The sequence below is a fragment of the Pelodiscus sinensis genome, chromosome 2, assembly GCF_052426305.1.
Source record: "Pelodiscus sinensis isolate ZL-2025 chromosome 2, ASM5242630v1, whole genome shotgun sequence".
In the NCBI taxonomy this organism is placed as follows: domain Eukaryota; kingdom Metazoa; phylum Chordata; order Testudines; family Trionychidae; genus Pelodiscus; species Pelodiscus sinensis.
The window spans coordinates 151381755-151405205 of NC_143053.1; the positions used below are offsets into that span (position 1 = coordinate 151381755).

The 23451-nt window shown below is 39.5% G+C and overlaps 1 protein-coding gene across 2 annotated transcripts in view; it reads right to left on the minus strand.

The window, feature by feature from the left end:
• The window catches only part of MOCOS (molybdenum cofactor sulfurase), a 353074-nt gene that overhangs the window by 300357 nt on the left and 29266 nt on the right, over window positions 1–23451 (minus strand). For both annotated transcript variants that reach the window (XM_089776481.1, XM_075921610.2), the window contains exon 2: window positions 2544–2633. In XM_089776481.1, coding sequence (XP_089632607.1) covers window positions 2544–2633 — 90 coding nt within the window. The remainder of the gene's footprint in view (window positions 1–2543; window positions 2634–23451) is intronic.

Genomic DNA, 23451 nt, shown 5'->3' on the forward strand with positions numbered 1-23451 from the left:
AACATTCTGGGGTGCATCAACAGGATTGTTGCTAGAAGAACACGGGAAGTAATTCTTGCCCTCTACTCTGCACTGATTAGGCCTTAACTTAAGTATTGTGTCCAGTTCTGGCCATCACATTTCAGGAAAGATTGGAGAAAGTCCAGAGAAGAACAACAAAAATTATTAAAGGTCTAGAAAGAAGACTGAAAGAATTGTGTTTGTTTAGTCTGAAAAAGAGAAGACTGAGAGTAACTAAAAGGGTCTTACAAAAAAATATTCTCCTTATCCTCTGATGATAGGACAAGAAGCAACGGGCTTAAACGGCAGCAAGGGAGGTTTAGGTAGGACATTAGGAAAACTTCGTAAGTGTCAGGGCAGTTAAACACTGGAATAAATTGCCTAGGGAGGTTGTGGAATCTTCATCACTGGAGATATTTAAGAGCAGGTAGAACAGGCATCTATCAGGGATAATCTAGATCAGGGGTCTGCAATCTAGATCAGGGGTCATATTCTGCTTTGAGCCAAAAAACACATGCAACTTTTTAAATTAAAATGACAAATTAATTCAAAAATTTAAAAATGCTTAATTACTCATGTAGCTTGAATGCGTGCATAAACCTGAATTTGTCCAGTTATGATGTAAACGTCAAAGAAATGTGCGAAAAGATGCAGCAGAAGTAATCTCATCAAATAAAGCCTGTGAGTACAATGTTCCATTTATGCTATTATTAATCATTATGTCAATTATCAATAATATTAAGTTGCATATTTTCAGTCATGCAAACGGGCATTGTAATATGGCTCTTCGTTTACGACTTGTTCTGCATTTTGATGTAGTTTGGCTCCTTGGTTTGAAAAGGCTGCCGACCCCTTAGCTAGATGGTGCTTGGTCCTGCTGTGAATGCAGGGAATTCGACTTGATGTCTTCTCAAGGTCCTTTCCAGGATTCTGTGATTCTGTGATTAATGGGGGGACCTAGCGCAGGATGGCAGCAGCAGTTGGACCCTTTCTGTACTCACTGCAGTGTCAGGAGCCATAGGCAAGTGGAGCACACTCAGTACATACACTCGCTCTGCCTCCCTGTGGCTCTCACTGGCCCATCATGGTAATCCCCATGGCTGCATTTCTTAGGAGATGACGGTCAGAGTCAGGAAGATGCAGGGCTTGGGGGAAGGGGATGGGCATGCTCTCTTCCCGGACCGCCAGGTGTCCCAGACTGGATTGTGAATATGCTCCAGCCAATAGATGGCCGACAGACTGTGAGTTTGAGACCCCGATACAGAATAAAGTGCCAAGCAAGCATGAACTTTTAGAACAAAAAGTATGAAGTGGTTTGTCTAAGAAGTATCTAGGGGGGTTGTCAATGGAAATCCCACACCCCTGGTTATACCAAAACCCAGCCTTTTGAAGGTGGGGGAGCTGGACACTGTCTGCTGATCACCTGTTACAGGAGACCAAGATCACGGGCCCAAGCCATAGAAAGGAAAAACTGAACTGTTTATGGTGGCTCTTTTTCTGACTGTGACACTAGTATACTCAAAACTACAGAGGAAACCCAGTTGTGGGTTCTGAAGTAATCATAACTACATGAGCCTCAAGCTGGAGTTGGGGTGACATATGGCAAGCTTTTTAGCATGCATGCAGGTTTATTTTATTGTTTGTAATGTTTTCTCTGTAATTCTTTCATCTTAAGAATAAATGTGCTACTTCTAAAGGAGGTGTGTGGTAACTTACAACTGTTAGAGAAGAAACAGGCGACCCAGGAGCAGATGGGGTAAATGAAACTGCTTTATTGCCCAGGCACGTTTACCTTGGACATCCAACACAATGTCTGAATGGCAACAGATTGGAACCAATTATACCCTTTTATTTATTTTAGTATGTTAATTCACACATTTATTACTACTTTTCCTAAAACCTTATTTAGTAATGTTAACTCCTGTAAATGAATATTAATAAGCAGGTGATGAATATTATTATACCCATCTCTAATTACTATTTACAGAATTTCTAATTAAATCAACACTTTCATATGCTACAAACTTTCCAGATCAGCAGGTTACAAAAAAATGAACCCTAAAATATTTATACAGAGCTTCTTATCTATTTTTCTATGCTGCAAAAACAAAGGGAAAGGGCATGTTCAAGGGTAATGCCCACAGTGGCTGAACTCCTTAGCACTATCCCAGACCCCTATTCATTTTACATATTCCAACAACAACTGTGGGCCATTACACTGTTCATAGTGTCTAGAGAAAGCAAAGTACAAGCATTGACCTATTTAGGTGATCTGGGTTGTTGCACATCTCAGAGCGTAGACAAGGAACTGTGAGGTCTGGGGGGAAAAAAATCTAGCCAGGAAGGCATGAGATGCAAGTCTGACCAATAGAAGTGGTGGATAATGAGGTACAGTTGTCCCAAACTATGACAAAGACTATAATTTCTGTCACGATTATTTCAGTATAAAGAATGGAAGCACTCTTGCTGTAACTAGAAATGGATGACGTTAGCCTATTTAAATTAAATCTCATAAAACAATGAGAAATTTACTCAGTACTTACCATAAATATTTTTACTGAGATCATCAGTAAACTCCTTAAGTAGACTCTCTGGAAAAAGTGCTGTTCCTGCATGGTCAAGGTAGGTCATATCTAAAATTAAAAAAGTACAATAAATATATGAAGCTTCTTCGTATTAAATTCTAACCTCCCATACAGACTAGACTTACCAAAGGGAAGCACAAGTCACTTCAGCAAATTTTTAAACTACAGAATATACCCTGGATAGAACTTGTTTTCTCCAAAAGCTTATACATACGGCTTTTTATTTATCTAAGGAATTTGTACAGCAGCCATCACTAAGTGCTTCCCCAGTAAGTTTTAGCTTGTAAGCAACAAAGTGCAGAAGGGCTTGTCTACACTTACAAAACTGCAGTGGCAATGTAATTGTGCTGCTGTGATGCTTAGTGAAGATGCTACCTAATCCATTGGGAAACTTCTCCAGTTGGCACTCCACTTCCCCGTTTACTTAATTTGTAAACTCTTTTGGGGCAGGGACTGCCTTCTTGTTCTGTGTCTGTTCAGCATCCAGCACAATAGAGTTCTTGGTCCATGACCAGAAATCATAGGCTCTACCAGTGTATACAAAAATAAATAATAAATAACAATATTGCCCAAAGAATAATCAAGGCATGATCAATGTGCATGAAAAGTTTGATGTTACCTTTAACTAAATACAAGAATAATTTCAGTATCAATTATTTACATATTTCTTCCCACTTTGTTGTACTTGAGTCCCAATTTACTTTTAAACTCTTATGATTAAATTAGTAGAAATTTTTAAAATAAAAGTTTATTGTAAAAAAACTAACTGGACACTTTAAGGTCTTTTTTTGTTTGGCCATTTCTGTTTCTCAATTTCTGACAAAATTCTTCCATTTCTTCAGTGTCTAAGGTCCATCATTAGTCTTCCATTTCACATATTTTAAGTGTTTCAACCTATTCCAAGTTTTAATAATGATGAATATGATTGAGATTAGCATTTAATACATATTTTTCAAAGTCTTTCCTTTTCAGAAGTATTTAAGGCTCAGCTAAGCTCTTAACTGGAATCCTTGACACTTGAAAAATATATATTACTATGGTGCTACAGCTGTAGCTCTGTAGGTGAGGGTGTGAGACACTTTCAAATATAAAAGCAAATCTGGACAGAGTTTATTCCTCTTTCAGAAGAAAGCTCCTTTCTCCTTTTACAAATTCTCATGTGTAGACTGTAGGCAAAAAGATGTTTTTTAATTATTTGATGTTAACAAGGAAAAATGTTTTGAAAATTTTTTGGGAAAAAAGAAGCAGGGTTTTCTCTTCCTTTCTTGTTTGGTTTTGGGGTTTTTTTTGTTTTTGTTTTTTTACTTCTAAAAAGTCATCTAACATCCCTCCTCCCTCCTCAAAAAAAGCCTGTCTCAAAGTTATTATCTGGACAAAAATCAAAAGACAGATATCATAATTACTAATTGACACAGCTATATAGAAAAAGTGGCATAGGAACACAGCCAGGATACTTTAATACATCATCTTCTGGAGAAACTTTGTATACCGTCTCCACCCCACAAGGTGACATATACAAATATCCATTCTGTTTATCTGAAATCCTTTCATACAGGAAAGATGTTCATTGCTTCCCAGCCTGGTGCTTTAGGCTGTGATTGGATGCTGTCACAGGCACAGACTTTTTATTTTTTCCCCTGGGATGCTCAAACCTCATTTTGCCCCGAGGTTCTGCCCCACATTGCCCCTTCCCAAGACCTCACATTAGCTCTGCTTCTTCCTGCCCCTGCTCCAACCATTTCCCAAGGCTCCTGTCCATTCACTGTTCTCCACCCTCCTCCACGCTTCTCTCTGAGTCCATCAGTGGCTATTAGCTAGGATGTGTATGAATGGTGTCCCTAACCTCTGTCAGAGGCTGGGAATGGGTGCCAGGGGATGGATCACTTGATCATTCCCTGTTCTGTTCATTCCCTCTGGGACACCTGGGATTGGCCACTGTCAGCAGACAGGATACTAGACTAGATGGACCTTTGGTCTGACCCAGTATGGCCATTCTTACGTTCAAACACCTGTCTGGCAGTGCCACCACTCCCTATCAGCTGTTGGATGGTATTCCCACTCCCACCAGCTGTTTTGCAATAGCACCTTCCCCCACATCAGTTGCTGAGGTAGAATAAGGATCTGCTGTGGCTGATGGGTGCTGAGCTTGTGGTTGGGTGGCTTTACTGTGGGAGCTCCAACCTCAAAATACCCAGGGAGTCAATACCTATACCTGCTATTTTGTCCTAAAAGATGGCTGCATTTCAATGGTGCATTGCATGAAGAATAATACCTGAAGTAAAAAAACCTATCCTTAGATAGCTACAGCCAATCCGGGTTATTGTGATGTTAACTGGAGTACGATATACATATTTATTGGGGGAAATGGACCACAGTTTGCAAGTCACTTTGAGAACCCTCACATTGACAGGAGTATTTATGAATGTACAAATATTATCATTATTATGCATTATGCAGAGAACAATAAGTGGCCTATTGAAGTCAGTCTCTTAGGCCACTAATGAAACAAGGAATCCTGCTGACAAGAGGAAAACCTATCTTGTGTCAAATAGAAATAACACTCAAAATTATATTAAAAGAGTTTCCTCAGATAAAGAACCTAGAAATTAATATTTAAGCTGTTTCTTTTTGAGGTTATATTTAGAGGTTGATATCTTGGATCTACTAAAATCAGTGGAAAAATGCCACTGACTTCAAAGGATTTCACCCCAGAATGCATTCTGGAAAAAGTTTACGGGAAGTCCAGTTGAGACAGAAACAAATTACTAACAGTTAAACATGTCTTTCTTTTTATCCTTAATGTTTGCTGATTAATTGAAGACAGTAAACAGCATTTAATATTCAATCTTAACTTACTGAAAGAGTTTATACAAATTGAGATTACACTCAACAAGTGAATATCTTCTTCATTATTATTACATATTATATGAAAAATTTATTTTCCTCTTTTTATGTCAATAAATTTGTGTACTTCTAGATAGAAACATTAGTCCCACATGCATAACAGTCATACAAAAGCTAACTATATTATTTTATTTGCACTTTTTGCTTTCTTAACATCTTCTATTTTAACTTTAGTAAAAAACTCATTAACCAAACAAATTTGTTAGTACAAATTAGATAATTATTTCCTTTTAATTCTCAGTGATACACAGTAAACACTTTGTCAACAGCATAGATCTGTATTGTTTATTAAAAGCACCAGCTGAAAGAAAATTAAAATGTCATTTGTATTGAGACTCTCTCTTTTACCTGGGTGAAAGAAAATTTAATATCATATTGAATATGATTCACATGAAAACTATTCCATTTTGAAGGCGGGTGAGGTATTTCTTTTATTGGACCAGCATTTGGTCATGAGAGAGATAAGCTTTTGAGTTTACACAGAGCTTTTACTCAGGCTGGAGAAAACACTGCATAGTCTGAAAGTGTAATTTAGGACACTATTCCAGAAAGGCATTGATCATTTGATAAAATCGACATCCTCGATGAAATGGCTGTATGTGACTATTCAAAAGGATTAATTTTTAGCTACCAGCTCTGAGAAGTTACTCAGGAAAAGTTTGTTTAGATAGTTAAATGCCAATAACTAAATAAACTAATAATACTACTAACAACAATTAAGGAATGTAAACTCCTGGAAAATTACTGGTTAAATAATACTAATAGCTAATGTACTTTAAACTGGAGAATGTATTTATTATATTTTAAAATTAACCATTTCCACGTGACTAACTAGGGAAAAAGTGCATGAAAAGAATGTTTGTTGTTGCTTTCAAGTGGGAGGGAAGAAAGAGATGAGTGAATTCTGGGACACTGACATATACCCAGAATCACCTGGTGCACAGTTTTGGTCTCAGCTTGCACTGGGAGCATACCCCAGAATGCAAAGGGTGGCAGGAACTGTGAGATAGCTACCCACAGTGCATCTCTCTGAAAGTCGATGACAGCCACCTTACTGGGGACGCGCTACTTGAACCTCGTTGAATTGTTGGCACAGTGGGGATTAGAGATGTAAAATTTCAATTACTTGGCTAATCAAATAGTCGACGCAATTTGCATTGGCTATTCAATTAGTTGGTAAGGGCACCTCCACCTTTGAAATGTAGCAACAGCCTCAAAGCTGTTGCTACACTTCAAAGGCAAAAGCGATGCAGGGAACACGGGGCCAGCAGGGGATATAAGCATTTATCTGCTGGCCCCGTGTTCCATGTGGCGCTGCCACTTTGAAACACTGTGGGGAGCCCAGTGTCAGGCTCCATGCAGTGTTTCAAAGCGGCAGCACCCATGGAGCCCGGGATCAGTGGGAGAGTCCCCAGTTGGCCCTGGCTACATGCGGCATTGCAAAGCGGCAGACCTCAGGCTCCATGCTGCCAGTCTGAAGCACCCCCTTTCCCCCCCCCCGCTGACTCTTTCTTCTAGGGAGGGGGGGAAGCAACTAGTCAACTAGCATGTTGACTATCCAATAAGCTTTTGCTTATCAGATAGTTGACTAGTCGTTCACACTCCTAGTGGGAATATGTACACCTTTACAAAACCAGGTGCTAAAAATAAACTTAATAAATTTGACCTTATCTCTCAATGTAGACAAGACCTCAGGCACCTGAAAACTTTAGGGGGGTTGTTTTTTGCAGATAACAGCTTAAGAAATTCTCTAACAGGGACACTGTATTTAATCATATATAAAGAAAAATATATGCAAATACCAATTAAAACCATATTTTACGTTTATATGTACATTTAGAACAAACAGGAAATAATACAGAAAAATATTCTTAATCCCAAGCCTTGAGGTATCAGTTTTAGAGCTTTCATACAAACATCAGAAATGTTTGATACTTGGTACACTAGCTTTCGGAGAGAAAAAAAAAATTTTAAGTCTGTTTACTTTCTCTAACAGAAATATACTAACTGCCAATAACTACTTTATTTTAGTCATCTGTTTTCCACCCCACTAAAAATTTAGTTAATTTAATATTAACATTTAATCTTTAACAGTTTTTTAATCTTTTATTAAAATGGAAATTTATGTTTCTAATTATTTTAGCATTTATGAGTACTAATTATAATAATTAGGGTCCTACCAAGTTAATATCTATGAAAAATGCCATCACTGACCATGAAATAAGCCCTTCCCTGTGAAATCCAATGTCCCCTTATTCTTAAGAGCACCCCAGAGAAAGGGGCTCCAGGCTCCGGACTGAGGATGGACAGTGTGACGGCGCGTTGGGGGTCCCCCGTCTCCTGCACCCCGAAATGGCACATACAGACTGCACCAGCTGGTGGAATAGAGGACGTTTATTGCCTCTCCAGGATACAGCACAGCACAGATGTAACCTGGTCCCAGAGCTGGGCTAGGATGCCTCAGGCCCCCTTGAGATGGGGGGAGACTGGGCCCCTAAACTCCAGCCCCTTTCCCTAGGCTGTCTCCTCCATGCTCCCAGACAGCAACTAAACTCACTCTCTTCCAGCCCTGCCCCCCAGCCAGGGCAGCCTCCACCTTCCTTTGTTCCTCTCCATGGGGGGTGCCTGGTTCAACCGGTTTGGCATCACCTTTGCATAGTGAGGTTTTCCCTGCTGGGTCTTGCTCCAGACAGCAGAGGTCACCACAGCCCAGCAAGTACCCCCACTACGTCACAGACATCCCCTGTACAGCCATTCTGTGGGGTAGACTTACCTCCGTGTTGCATCCCCTGCTACAATAGATTCTGGGACTTGGCAGCAGCTCCACAGGCTCCTGCTGCTGGAAGAGACTTGTAGAGGTGCTGCTGGGACCGCCAGAAAAGTGGGCATGTAGCTCCACTGGTATGGGGAGGACAGGACTTTTCCTTCCCTTGAATGGCTCCTCTAGTGGCTGAGAAGGAAACTACAGGAAGGAGACTGCAGGAAACTACAGTTGTGTTGCCATCAGAATACAGTGCACAGTTGGCCTGTGGTACTCCTTGCCAGAGGAGGTCGCGAAGACCAGAACTTTAACGGGGCTCAAGAAAGAACTAGATAAATTCATGGAAGTCAGGTCCATCAATGACTATTAGCCAGGATGGGTAGGAATGGTGTCCCTAGCCTCTGTCAGAGGCTGGGTATGGGTGATGGGAGAAGGATTGCTTGAAGATTCCCTGTTCTGTTCACTCCCTCCGGGGCATCTGGCATTGGCCACTGATGGAAGACAGAATACTGGACTAGATGGACCTTTGGTCTGACCCAGTATGGCTGATCTTATGTTCCAGTTCTGAAAGCAGAATGGAAATGAGGGTGACAATCCCAAGAATCCCCTACCAGCGCTTTCTTATCCATACATGATATATGTATCCTCATAAGGAACCCCAAGTGGCATCGCTGCATCTTAATGTCCACCCATCTACCTCTTCCTCCTCCTGATCTGTTGCTCTACTTCCTCTAGGGAGAATCTAGTTGACTTAAAAGTGAACAGCCTAACTAGATCTATTAGCAGAACACTGAACATGTGAAAGAGCCATTCAAGTGGTAATGAAACCATTTAACAGGCATTTGCCAACCTTAGTTATATAGTATATACAGTCAGTTTCTGAATTTACTGTGTTAGTCTACAGGACCTTAGATAAAATCCCTTTAAAAATAATTCATGAGTGTGTTGCTGAAGACTAAAAATCACATTCCTAAAAGATCATTAACACATCCCTGCCTGGACTACCATTGGATAAAGGGGCACCAGTTTTAGTAGTATTGCATAGGACCCCATAAATCCTAAGGATGTCCCTATCCCTTACAATAGGTTTGCAATAACCACCCCACAGTTAATCCCCTTATGGGTTTGGACCCCACAGTTAAAACACCATGACATTTCAAGATTTAAACCACTAAAAATGGGAAATTCACCAATTTTGAAATCCTTTGTCTTTGAAATTTAGCAGGGCCCTAACACCCACATATGTCAGGAGTACTTTCAGTGGACCTCCCAACATGCTACAAAAATTCTACAGCCCACTTATGCCACCATTGTCATGCTGCGTATCCAATAGACCAAAAGCCAGGGCTGACATGAGGGGGATGCTAGCAATTGCCCAGTGCCACAGAAGGTTCCACAAAGCTAAGTTATTTAGGTGGCAGAGCTCAGGCTAAAGCTTTTCTCATGGAGGCAGCAAGTTTAATCAGCCCCTCGCTGGGTTTATTTTGGAGGGTTTCTGAAACCTGCTTTCAGCCCTTTTGGGAGCCCAGGACAGCTGGCAGAGAACTGCTGATGTAAGTGACTCACTAACATTTGACTCCATCATTATTATTACTACCCACACTTGGAACCACATTTATTTTTGTATAAATGTTAAGTTATTTTACAGATATCATTAAAAATACAATTAGAAAACAAGCAACTTTCATCTGCAGTATCGCAAGTTGTGTGTTTGGCTACTTTTTAATTAAGCTGGCACTGTTAAGATGAATATATGCTAAATGTACATTCTAGAAAGAGATAATTATTTGATTGTATTACTTGAAATAATAAATGACAAAGCACAATATGGTAATAAAAGCTATAGTAATTACTCCAGCCAGGACTGGTTAGGTATTTTAGAACTCACTACTCAAAGAATTCAATTTAAGGATAAATGGGGAAAAAAAGTTATGACATGCCCAGATCAATCAAAAATAATATAACTGTATAATAATCCTTCTTGAACTTTGAAAGAGAATACAAAGTAACAGCTGTGTTATCTGGCACTTCACTTACCGGAAAGCTCTAGAAACCAGCATTTTTTACCTTCATTGCAAGTGCAGTTTGTGCAGACCTGACAGGCTCCCAACCTGGTTTCATGTGGCTCCCTAGAAGCAGCAACCTGTCCCTGCCGCTCCTCAGTGGATGAACGGAGACCAAGGTGGCTTCCCTTCCCAGCCCTGCCCCAAGAGATAGCTCCAGCGGTCCCACTGACTGGGAACCAGAGCCAATGAGAGCATCCTAACTAACTCCCAGACCCCACACTCCCACTTCCTACTCTTAGCCCTTTCCCACCCCTGAAATGGCTCATCTCCAGCCACACCCCAGAGCCCACATCCCCAATCAGAGTCCTCACCCCTTCCTACAGCTAGCCTTTGCCTCAACCCACAGTCTCCTCCTGAATTCTGAGCCCCTCATTTTGGCCCCACCTCAGAGTCTAGGAGGCCACACAAAATCTAATAGCCCCGGGCCCCCAGAAGAGTTAAACTGGCCTCCTCTATAGTTAGCGCATTCCCCCAGGGCCTGGGAGAGACAGGTTTTATTCCCTCCACAGTCCTTTCTTTAAAAGTGAGAGGGACAGGGTTAGAGAGGGAATGATTCTAGTCCCATGGGTCAGGTACTCATCGAGGAGGGCAGAAGACTCTTTCATTATTTATCCACAATAAAACAGCTTCAACAGGAGGAATTGGGAAAGCCTCTCATCAGCACATCCCCAGGTCAGTAGTTAGAGAGCTCTTCTGAGAGGTGGGAGACACCTCTTCCAAACCCTTCTCCTCCAGTGGCAGGAAGAGTGAATCAAAGCTGGGGATCTCACATCCCAAGTGAGTGATCTAACCACTAGGATAAAAAGTTATAGGATGGATAACCCCCTGTGTCTCCTCCTGCCAGCTTCTCAATGGCCCCTGATCCCGTAGACAATCTACTTTGGGGACATTTTACTTTGAAAGAGAGCTTAGGTTCCTGCAAGGTTTGTCTCCAGTACTATGCATCGCAGTGGGGAGATTTAGGTGCCTTAACCTGGGTTTAGATCCCTAAGTAGATTCATGTTCCACCTCTAACAAATGGATGGAAATACATACACGATGAAGTACATATTTCACACACTACACTACGAGTTTTCTTGGCAAAAAAAGATGCTAATGAGGGACTCGTTTGCATGAGTCAATCTCATTTGCATATTTTCTGCTGACCTGTTTTTGTGCAAAAACAAGCATTGTGGATGTTTTCTTTTTACGCAAAACCCCCTTTTTTCCACAAGACAGGTATACCTTCCTTTGGGGGGCATAAGAATCTTGCGGAAAAAGGGGTTTTGCGCAAAAAGAAAACGTCCACACTGCTTGTTTTTGCGCAAAAACCCCAGCGCAAAAACGGGTCGGCAGAAAATATGCAAATGAGATAGCGACTCGTGCAAATGAGTCCCTCATTAGCATTTTTTGCCAAGAAAACTATTAGTGTAGATGTAGCCTGGGAGTGTATATACCCAGATAAAGATTGTGTGTGTCATAAGCCATTAATTAAAATGGTTTACAGAGAGGAGAAATAGAAACACTACAGCAGAAAGCTAGGGATGCACAGTACCTAGATGGATTTAGCACAAACTAACCCTTACCCTGTACCTTCAGGTCCTTTTAGGGATTTATTTAGACAAAAAAAAATCAAAACCAGAACCTGTTCACTGAATGAATGTGTCTTTTACCGTAAGTACCAGTTGCCCTCTTAGACAAGATGCTATCTTTTTTCACTGGCCTGGGGCAGGAAACTGTTCAAAATACCACCAAAACATAAGATATTATCTCACTCTCCTTGTCTAACACAAACAGTGTGATTGACAAGCCATAGATGCTGAAAGCTTTAACAGTTATAATGCCGATAAAGGAGATTGTTCCTCAGCATGACCTCTGATTTAATTGCTACAAGGCTCGGTTAAGTTACTCAGTAGTCCATCTGCTGCCATGGGGGCAGTTTCCAGGTTCTATTATAAAAGGAATGCACACTGTTTGTCAATTTTACTGATCAAAACTCTACTTGATTGCCAAATGCTAGTCTGGGTTGTCCACATACAATCCTGATATCAGTATTTAAAGGAATGTTTCAAGTTATGAGACATTAGGGATGTAAAAGTTTAACCAGTTAACTGATATGCTGATGCTTATCAGTTCTGATTAACTGTTAAAACTCCCGTAAGGGCTGATGCTGCTGGCAGCATCCTGCTGGGGCCAGAGGCCAATGGGGCTGGGAGCCAACATGGACCAAGAACCCGTGGAGCCGGCAAAGCCCAAAGACTACACAGCAGCCCACAGAGCTCATCTAATGGTGTAAGCTATTTATATTTTAATCGGTTACATGGTTAATAGTTTTAGAAGTTTCTTACATCCCTATTAGACACCATGTAAAAGTAACATTTAATTAATGCATCTAGGAGTCAAGTTGGTTTTAAAAGGCACAACTAAATGCATAAATATAGTTAGGTATACTAACTTCCCAATTCTTTTTCTCCACTTCCTGTTGGGTTATTTTAGTTCCTCCCATGGTGGTGTTGTCAGTAGTGAAGAATACAGAATATTCAAATCAGTGTTAACAGAGAACATTATACTTATACAGAATGTTCTGCTACATGCTACTTCTCTGTCTAGACTTCTATTTTGGTGCTGTAGTTACTGGGTTGAGTCTATTCTGACAATCATGGCATCTGTGGCTAGGAAAATCATTTGCTTATGCTGATGAATGATATTCTTTTGTCAGAATCAAATTTTAAGTGATTCCTTGTCTGGTATGTGAACATCAAGTCTGAAAATAAATAGTGGTCTAAGAAGGCACAAACTAAGAACAAACAAACAGAGCAATGAGTGATCTGTTAGCAGAACAGCTTCCAATATAAAAATGGTGGAAGTCCTAAGATTAGAGTGATTCACACTTAGTTGAACTAATGTTGGAGAATATGTACAATGGAGAACACTTTTGACAGACACCAATTGATCAATTAGATGAACTAACTAGTTTTGCTGTAACTCATTTCTATAATTTCTTTGTAATTGGGAAGCTGAAAAATAAAGTCACTCAGAGCCCTAACCTCTTTCTTTCCCTCTCCTGCACAGTTCTGGGGGGTCAGGAGAAACCAAGTCTGTTTCCGATAGTCACTATCTGGATCTCCTAGCTTCAGGGGGTAGCCGAGTTAGTCTGTACAGAAAAAAAACAACAAATGGTCTGGTAGCACTCTATAGACTAACAAAACATGTAGATGGTATCATGAGCTTTCGTGTGCCCATGAAAGCTCATGGGACCATCTGTATGTTTTGTTAGTCTATAAAGTGCTACCAGACCATTTGTTGTTTGGATCTCCTAGGTCAGCTTTTCATCTGAACCTAGCCACCAGTTTATACTGGGGCCACAAGTAAAACACAACAGCTTCTTTTGACAACAGTCTTCTGCAATGAGACTCTGGCTATAACTTGGAATAAATAAAACCAAAAAGCCTTCATTTTTTCTTTTAATTATTCATACCGGGAGCCTCTTTATACTACAGAGCTACTGCTGTTTCATTATACATACATAGTTGTATGTTTACACATTGCAGAGCTCAGGGAAGCTATGTAAAAATGTTTCCCAAGTGTAGGTATATATGGTGAAAAGCTATTTCCCCAGATAGCCAGTTAGTTTAATATTTATTCTTCATTAGTTTGATTTTATCTATTGCTTGAGTGGGAACTTCTTCACTTATTTAATTGTGAACTCGCCAGTCTAATCAAATGACTAAACTAAATTAATTACTTTCACTTCACTGATGTTCAGACTATATATTATATATGTATAATATGCTTCAGTAATACCAACTCATTATTCTTTGAATCTGCTTTGCAGGGAGAAGGTCTGTTTTTCAAATATTAATATAGAACTGTATGTGACTGGGCTGAATTTTCTAAGATCTCCATATACTGTGCAGTATTTTAATAAGAAAAATGTATTCAGACTTTAAAACTACATTTGCCCACTCACAAAAAATCTGACAGAAACAACTTCTATGCTGACTGTCAATAATTTAATACAAGTCCAATTATAAATCTGTGTAGCTGTTTCATTAATACTTTATTATATCTGGCCTAAATTAATTACTACAGCTTGTTTTCCACTAATTAGGTACCATTCTCAGCACAGTTTCAAATAGTCTCCAATGACCATTTCCAGAGGTGTGTGAGGAATGAGAAGAGTAAGTTTACCAAAAAAATTATATACTGCAGCAAACCAATACTGAAATAACATGACAGCTGTAGAGCTTCACTAACTAGTCATGACAAGTATGTATGTGTTGGGAGAGGGGGGAAATCAACTTGCTAATGAACATGCCTGAACTGCATTATATAATGAACCCTACCTACCAACGGCCTTTTTGGAATAAAAGCAACAATGCAGGATTCTTACACATTTTGGAGGTTAAATGCAGTACAATATATTTTAGTTAAGTGCAGAATACAATGATTTAATTAAAAGGGACACTGTCAAATACTTAAGGGCCCAAGTTAAAAATGCCAGGGAACAGGATACAGCACAGACCATTTTTTGGAAAGACCATAAGTCATTACCATAGCACAGCTATTTGGGAGAAATGAGCCTGTGGCTCTCTCAGATCTGGTTCTCCGTTCCCCCTAAAAGGAGATATTTTTTCCTGTTCCAGGCGCTGAAAGAGGTAGGGCTTTGGGTAGAAGTAAAATGGTTTAGACTCCATACTGAAGTGATGTTGACAATCAGGAGGAATGGACTGAATGTATTAGGATGCTTTTTGTTGGAGTTATTTGCTAGGTTGCTGCAAATACAATTTGTTATTTGGTGATATGAGATTCATTATTGCTTCGGTATCTCCAAGTGACAGCAGGGTCCACAAGTAAGGGGGATCCAAATCTATTCTGCTCAATATTTCCGTTTCTTTTATGACAGCCCAAAGTAAAAGGCTTTTTGGCCCGTGATGGTTAGCTCTGCAGTCACAGAAGTATGGATTATTGTCAAAGTTTGTCTCTGAGGAATGGTCACAGACTCCCAGCAAACTGTGCAAGGAAACACTCATTCTGTTTCTGAACCAAAGGTCTTTTAAGTAATTGGGAATCATTCTGTTGAGAGCTATTGCAAAATGGAGCAGCTTGCTTTCGTCTGTGAGATAAGCCATTAATGGGCATAAAAAAAAAGTCAGTCTGCCACAACACATTTTGGTTCCTGTGGCTTCTGATCTACAGAAAATCCCAAGTGAATTTGGACTTTGAGAAAGAATTATTCTTATTACATAAAACTTTCTGTGCTGCTTCTGCTATCCATTCTTCAGGTGAATTCCACTGGACATTATAGGGTCTATCTATTTGGTTTTTCACCACACCACCTATGCTGTTAGGTGCAGCACTCACAGAGAACATACAGAGGACTAGAACTTCAGACTGCATAACTCAGCATAGCTCCACTACCAGCAGTGAAGCTCTGATTTACAGCAAATAAGGGTCTGGCCCATCATCTTTTATATCACTTTTGTATTTAACTTTAATTAGGTAAGACATCCAGGAGATGAGCAGAAGTCTCCACAGATATCTACAGACATGCATAGATCAAGATATACAAAAAACAATACATAACTCTGAAGATATTAATTATGTCTATACAATTGCATCAAATAACAAGTTAGGGAAACAACATGTAAGGGGGTGTGGACTGTATACATTCACAACGCACTCTCTTTGCAAGAGTTATCTGTCTTCCCTTTTTTCAGCACATATCAGGGAGTTTCTGAATAGGTGACAACCACAGTTGGCCTACATCTTCCCCATGAAGAAGCTTCAAATATCAGGGCAGATTTCCATTGCTCTTACATAAATCTTGCATAAATTATGAGTGGCACCACTGAAGTCAATGGAGTTTTACAATAATGTATAACTCGTCAGAGATTCAAATCTCTTAGCCAGGATGGGTCGCAATAGTGTACCTAGCCTCTGTTTGTCCCCCAACGTTCAGTCCTGGGACCAATCCTGTTCAACTTATTCATAAATGATTTGGAGAAAGGGGTAAGCAGTGAGGTGGTAAAGTTTGCAGATGATACTAAACTGTTTAAGATAGTCAAGACAGAAGCAGACTGTGAAGAACTTCAAAAAGATCTCACCAAACTGAGTGATTGGGCAACAAAATAGCTAATGAAACGTAATGTGGATAAGTGTGAAGTAATGCACGTTGGAAAAAATAACCCCAACTATACATACAGTATGATGGGGGCTAATAAGAGATCTTGGAGTTATCATGGATAGTTCTCTGAAAACTTTCAAACAGTATGCAGCGGCGGTCAAAAAGGCAAATAGGATGCTAGGAATTATTAAGAAAGGGATAGAAAATAAGATACAAAATATCTTACTGCCCCTGTATAAAACTATGGTACGCCCACACCTTGAATATTGTGTACAGATGTGGTCTCCTCACCTCAAAAAAGATATTTTGGCCTTGGAAAGGGTTCAGAAAAGGGCAACTAAAACAATTAGGGGTTTGGAATGGGTTCCATATGAAGAGAGGTTAAAGTGATGGGACTTTTCAGTTTAGAAAAGAAAAGACTGAGGGGGGATATGATGGAGGTATATAAAATTGTGAGTGGTATGGAGACGGTGAATAAAGAAAAGTTATTTATTAGTTCCCATAATAGAAGAACTAAAGGACACCAAATGAAATTAATGGGTAGCAGGTTTAAAACTAATAAAAGAAAGTTCTTCTCCACACAGCACATAGTCAACCTGTGGAACGCCTTGCCATAGGAGGCTGTGAAGGCTAGGACTATAACAGAGTTTAAAGAGAAGCTAGATAATTTCATGGAAGTTAGGTCCATAAAAGGCTGTTAGCCAGGGGATACAAATGGTGTCCCTGGCCTCTGTTTGTCAGAGGCTGGAGAAGGATGGCAGGAGACAAATCGCTTGATCATTGTCTTTGGTCCACCCCCTCTGGGGCACCTGGTGCTGGCCACTGTCAGCAGACAGGCTACTGGGCTAGATGGACCTTTGGTCTGACCCAGAACGGCCATTCTTATGTGCTTATGTTAAGTGGATGACAGGAGAGGAATCATGTGATGATTACCTGTTGTGTTCCCTCCCTCTGGGGCATCTGGCATTAGCCACTGTCGGCAGACAGGCTACTGGGCTAGATGGACCTTTGGTCTGACCCAGTATGGCCATTCTTATGGTCTTAAATCTGTCCCATGATAGTTGTTTTACATCATAATCTGTTCAAGGTCATGGGGACTCTTGTTAAAACTAATGCTAAGTGCTTGTTAAATAAAACACACCATTAAACTTTGACAAAATTATCAGAGGAGAAAAGCCTGAAATGCAGTTTAACATTACTGTGCAATACACAATGATTTGTGGTGTTTTTATGCCTTATTATACTTTAGCCTTCAGAATACAGATATATATATATATACATATATATATATATATATATATATATATATATATATATATATATAAGTATAGTTATAGATTAGAGAGAGAGGATTATATATATTCTATGTCAATTTCTCATGTTTATCTCAGTGGAAAAGAGATGGGGGGCTGACCAAAAACCTCAATGAAATCAATGGGATTCTTTCAAATTAATTCAATAGGCAAGGTAAAAGAACTGAACTAATTTACTAGCCAATAGTTACCATGGTTCTACAAGATACAGTCAACACCACTTCCAAGAGATTCGTCAAACTGATCCAATCCTACAATTTCTCTCTCTACTTTCCAACAACATAAATTGACAACGTGCTCTAATCTTATACAATAAACCTGATTTTGAAATGCTTCACCTTTTAAATTTCTTAAATGAACCAAAAGCTTCAGAGGTAGCCGAGTTTGTTGTTTTTTTAAGTTTTTCCTGTTAGAGACTAATAGTCTAGTAGCTCCTTAAAGACTAACAAAACATGTAGATGGTATCATAACAGAAGACAACTTTAAAATAATTTAAATAATGGGCTTAAACCATTTGATGAAGTTGTTTTGAAAAAGGAAACATGAGTGTATAATTTAGGTCAAGGTTAATCCATTTAACCCAATTCTGATTTCTCCATGCAACCTAATTGAGATTAGTGAAGTAATGTGGGTTAAAATGAAAGCAACATTTGGAATTCTGTCTTCAGCGGAGTTCATCTGGATTTATGTTACTGTCAGTAAAAGAATGTGACATTTTTGTGTCATGAGCACAGCAATACCTATGGGCTCACCAATGATACGAATAGAATTTTATTTCTGGAAATGATCTTTTAGATAAACTCATTCTGCTAACAAAGATGCAGTGCAGCTCCTTAACTTATTTACAGGTCTTATAATTTTTTTGCCAGCTGCAATGTATTGAATGTGTAAAAAGAGAAATAGTGTACACTATATGACCAACTCATGCTTCCAGTTTGATTAGTCTCCGTAAGAGAATTCCTTTGAACACTAATAACATTAGAATGCTGGGAGAATTACTTTCAAAATAAACAACGTGAGATAAGCAATTATCCTCACTGGAATAAATGAGAAAGGCCTTATTAATGGTATGATATACTTATTTTTGCAGAAAATAGTCATGCTTCACAAAAAAATCACAAAAACTCCACAATTTCCCTCTTCATGGAACCCTCAGCCTAATGTCACAATTCACCATCATAAAATCAGCTACTGCATTTTGTTTCTACATATGGTGGTACAGAATGTTAGGAGTTATTAGGGATGTTAATGTGCAGACAACTACATAATTGACCAATAAGCCTGGGATCATCAGTTAATCCTGTCGTCTACACACATCCCCCCACGCTTGCTGCCTCTGTATCAGAGGCTACAAAGGGGTGGGGTGAGATGGTGCCCACCAGACACACTTGCCCCCCCTCAGTGGCCCTGCTATTGCCTCTCCCTCCACACTGCTGCCCCCCTTTATTGCCTCCTTAAAAGCCAGCTCCCCCAGCACCAACTCCACAGTGCTGCCTGCTACCTATTAGAGGCAGTAGCGCAGAAGGAGGAGTGGGGAAGCAGCCTCTGTCCACGGTGAGACCAGGCCTGCTGTGGACAGAGGCTGCTCCGAAGCGACAGCCACTGTCTGTGGGGAGCTCCAAACTCCCTGCAGACAGAGGCAGCTCTGCATCCCCTCCATCCATAGTGGCCCTGGGCTCCCCGTGGACATGGGCTGCTGCCACCCCGCACTACTGAATTTGAGTTGCAGACAATAGCACCAGGTTTGAATCTAGACCATATGGACTACTCACTTGAGTAAACTGTAAATGTATTACTTCACCAAGCACTCTGAATCGGCATGAAAAAAAAGGTTGAATATCATTGGAGAAATCCAAAATCAAAAGTTTACAAATGGCTTGATCTCATCTTTTGAAGCAAACAGTTTAATATTATATTTGTGTATGTGTGTACTTTAGATCACTCAGTGTATGCTTTAGGGATTTGATAGTGTATTCATTTAAATAGTTACCTGATGAGCCTGAACCATTAACCTTCATGGTTACACACAAACTCCCCTCCCCCTGCTGCCTCTTTAGGCAGCGGTGCAGGGGGGTGAGCAGGTGGGAGCCATTGCTTGCAGGGAGCCGGTTTACACCAGCTCTTGCCTCTTCCCACCCCCACCTCACTGCTGCACTCCTGCATTGCTGCCTCCACCTCTGCGTATAAATGTGTAACCGCTGAAAATTTTAGTAGTTACACATTTACAAAAAAAATGCTTTTGAACATCCCTATCATGCACTTCAGATTATTGCATTTTTCTTCACTGATTTTCAGATTTCTGTCATCGCAATACAGTCTGAAATTATACATACACACACACACACACACACACACACATCCTTGCACTGGAAAGCTTAACCACTGTACGTAACGAAGAATGTAATCAACCAATGTGTTTATTCATCCTCAACCTACCGCACAGGGAGAAAGCAAGGACATCAACTAGAAAGTACAAGCAGTGAGGGCCCACATACAATGGTTGAATACTGGAATCAGAAGAGAGTAAATACCAAGCAAATTAAAGTGTGTGATGTCAGAAAAGAATCAAGGAAAAGGGCATATATTCTGGATATAAGACATGCACAGGCACAATAAACACTATTTGATATCCGTATAGCATTTTTCATCTGTAATATGCAAAAATAGGACGGTATTTTCCATGTTAAGCAGATGTGGAAACTGAAACACAAGGAAGTCTTTAAATATTTGAAAATCCTATAGAAGGCCAGTGGCAAAACAAAGACTGGAACCGAAGTCTCCTGACTCCCAGGCCTGTACCCTGTTCCTTAGAGGATATTGCCTCCCTGAAAGATGCCACAAGAATTAGTACAGGTAGAACTTCTCTAAACCGAAACTCTCTGGTCTGGCAATGGACCATAGACCAATGGACCATAAATCCCCGGTGAAGGACTGGCAGTGCAGGGAGCCCTGCTGGGGCGGGGAGCATAGCTGGGCTGGCGCCGGGATGAGGGGAGAGGAAGAGAGGGAGGGAGTCAAGAATGCCAGTGGTTGGGAGCCCTGCTGGGATAGCAACAACAGGGCTGGGACAGCAACAGCAGGGGCCGATGGCAGGGGGCAGGAGTTAACCTCCCCTGATCCAGAAAACCCCCTCATTCCAGACCGGTCAGGTCCCAAGAGTGCCAGAGTAGGGAGGCCCAATCTGTACTAAATAGGCTGATAAGCAAATGGATTCCTTATATGAAGAAGGCACGTTGGTCGCCAAATGAAACACTGGAAGGAGTTAAAGAAATGCAAGAATTAACTTGGTAACATGAAACAATGATATTAGACTGGAAAGGAATTTCCAGTGAGCTGAACATTGTTCATGACAATGAATGTTTAAATTAATAATGAGAAATGTTATCACAGGCAGAAAAGTCATAGTAATTTGCTAATATTTCAGAGCTAATTTCTATTTAACTAATGTTTGCATGCATCCTTAGAGTAACTAGCCTTAGAGCTATGCTGATATCATTATGGAATAATATGTATGTCTATGTTTTTGAGTAAGTCCTAACATTACTGTGCAAATGTGTTTTTCAATTCAATTATAGCAGTACAAGATCTAAAAACATGAGTATATACACAGCCCAAGATAATATTTTGTGTTTTCAGTTGTTTATTTGCATTTTAAAGTTGTTTGTTTGACATTAAGGTTAATATTAATTTGTAATTTCTGGTTGTTTTTAGCAAATACTTGAAAAATACTTTAGCTAGATGCTTTAAAAATAAATGTCACAAACTACTATAAAAAGGCAATTATGATGGGGAATCAGACTATGTTTTAGAAAATAATAAAGAGCAGTAGATAAGAATTATGAACCAAGGGAGCATAAAATCATTAAATAATTCTAACTACAATGGACAGAGATTTTTGTATTAAAAATAATAGCTAAAGGCCAAGATTTTCAGAAGTCACTACTGATTTGGGAAGTGTGATGGGGGCAGGGGGCCAAAAAAGACACCTTAAATGGAATATAACGTTCAGAAAAGACCCAGCACCCACTTTTTTCAAATCAGGTCCAACTAAGGCAGTGCTACTAAACTTTGGAAGCCCCAGGGTCCACAATGATACTCATAGCACATGCTGAGGGCTGCAACTTAAGCGTGGTTGCATATACATGCAAATATATATGCAAATATATGCAAATAGCTTCTTTCACACTGACAGGCCTGATTACAAATATTAAGGCAAGACTACACAACACACAGGCCTCATTTAAGTCAGTTCTGCTGATATGAATAAAATGCAATATTTACCCGATTTTCACCCATATGACTGCACTTTTAATGAGCAATGACAGTCCAGGAATTTAACTACTAAAATGTGTATCAACAGAAGGCCATTATATTAAATACTTTTTTGTTTTGGCTCCCACCCGCAGGCCACATGTTGAGCCCTGCATAAATCCACAGGCTGCAAACAGGCAGTGGGCCGCATGCTGCCCCCGAGCCGTGTGTCGAGTAGCCCTGAACTAAGGCATTTTAGATTGTTTTTGAGTTTTAAATATTTTTGGAGGCTGAGAGGAGCAAATAAATTATTAATGTAACAAATATTTTGGTCTTGAATATTTTAAAAGAATTCTCATGTATAATAATCCTATTAATGTGAAAATGTGAAGGGGAGGATCTGATGCAATGTGAATAGGTATCTATTGTTTCTTTTCCTTCTTCTAGCTATACAGTCAAACAACATATGTAGTCATGGAAGGATTAGATTTTTTTTAATGGAAAATATCAATAAATATTGATTTCACTGTACCCAAATCAACAACAAAATAAAAGTTGTGTCAATAATCAAAGTTTGCATAGACGGAAAGTAAGAAAAATGCTGCTTGATAACTTCTTAGATTTTGATTCAAGCATATTTACTTTGTACATCTTGACATGTGATATTGACAGTTTGTATTTAATACTTATCAAAATTTAACATTATGTCTATTGCAATTAAATAATTATCTCCTTCATAATTTCCCACAACTGTAAAAATGTAAACAGACGGTAAAAATAAATGTAATAAATGTTTAAAAATAAATATCAATATTATCCATTAAAAGTCAAATTCTGCCAAATCTACATATGTTTGAGTCATGCTTACAAAATGGGAACCACCCAGGCTGTGATATTTAGGCACAAAGAGAAATGTAAAAGAATAATAGTAATTAATAAAAAGCTTGTCATGTTTAACATTCTAATGAAACAACTCATTTACCTAACTATATAGAATGCTATACAGTTCTAAAAATAGTTTTTAGTTTGCAGTTTCAAGGAACAAAGTTTTCAGACATTAAGGATGCGTCTACACAGCAGGGCTTAACTCGAAATAAGCCACACAAATTGAACTATGTCAGTTGTGTAGCTTATTTCAAAATAGCTTATTTCAAAATTGGGAGCATCTGCACAGCACTTATTTCGAAATAAAGCACTCTTGCTCTGACTTCCCTTAATCCTTGTACAATGAGGGTTACAGTAGAAGTCCTCCAGCTTGACAGTATTTCAACATTTTTTCGAAATAATTCGTGTTATTTTAAAATAATTTAGTCTGTGTCTACACAGCAGGCAGTTATTCCCCCAGAAATTCCCCCAGTGTTTTTTTTTTAAAAAAGGACTGTATATTTGAAAACTCTTTAGAAGTTTAACCTAATACTCATTGTGTTAACTCTAGTTAATAAACCTTAGAAGCTCCAGTTATTGC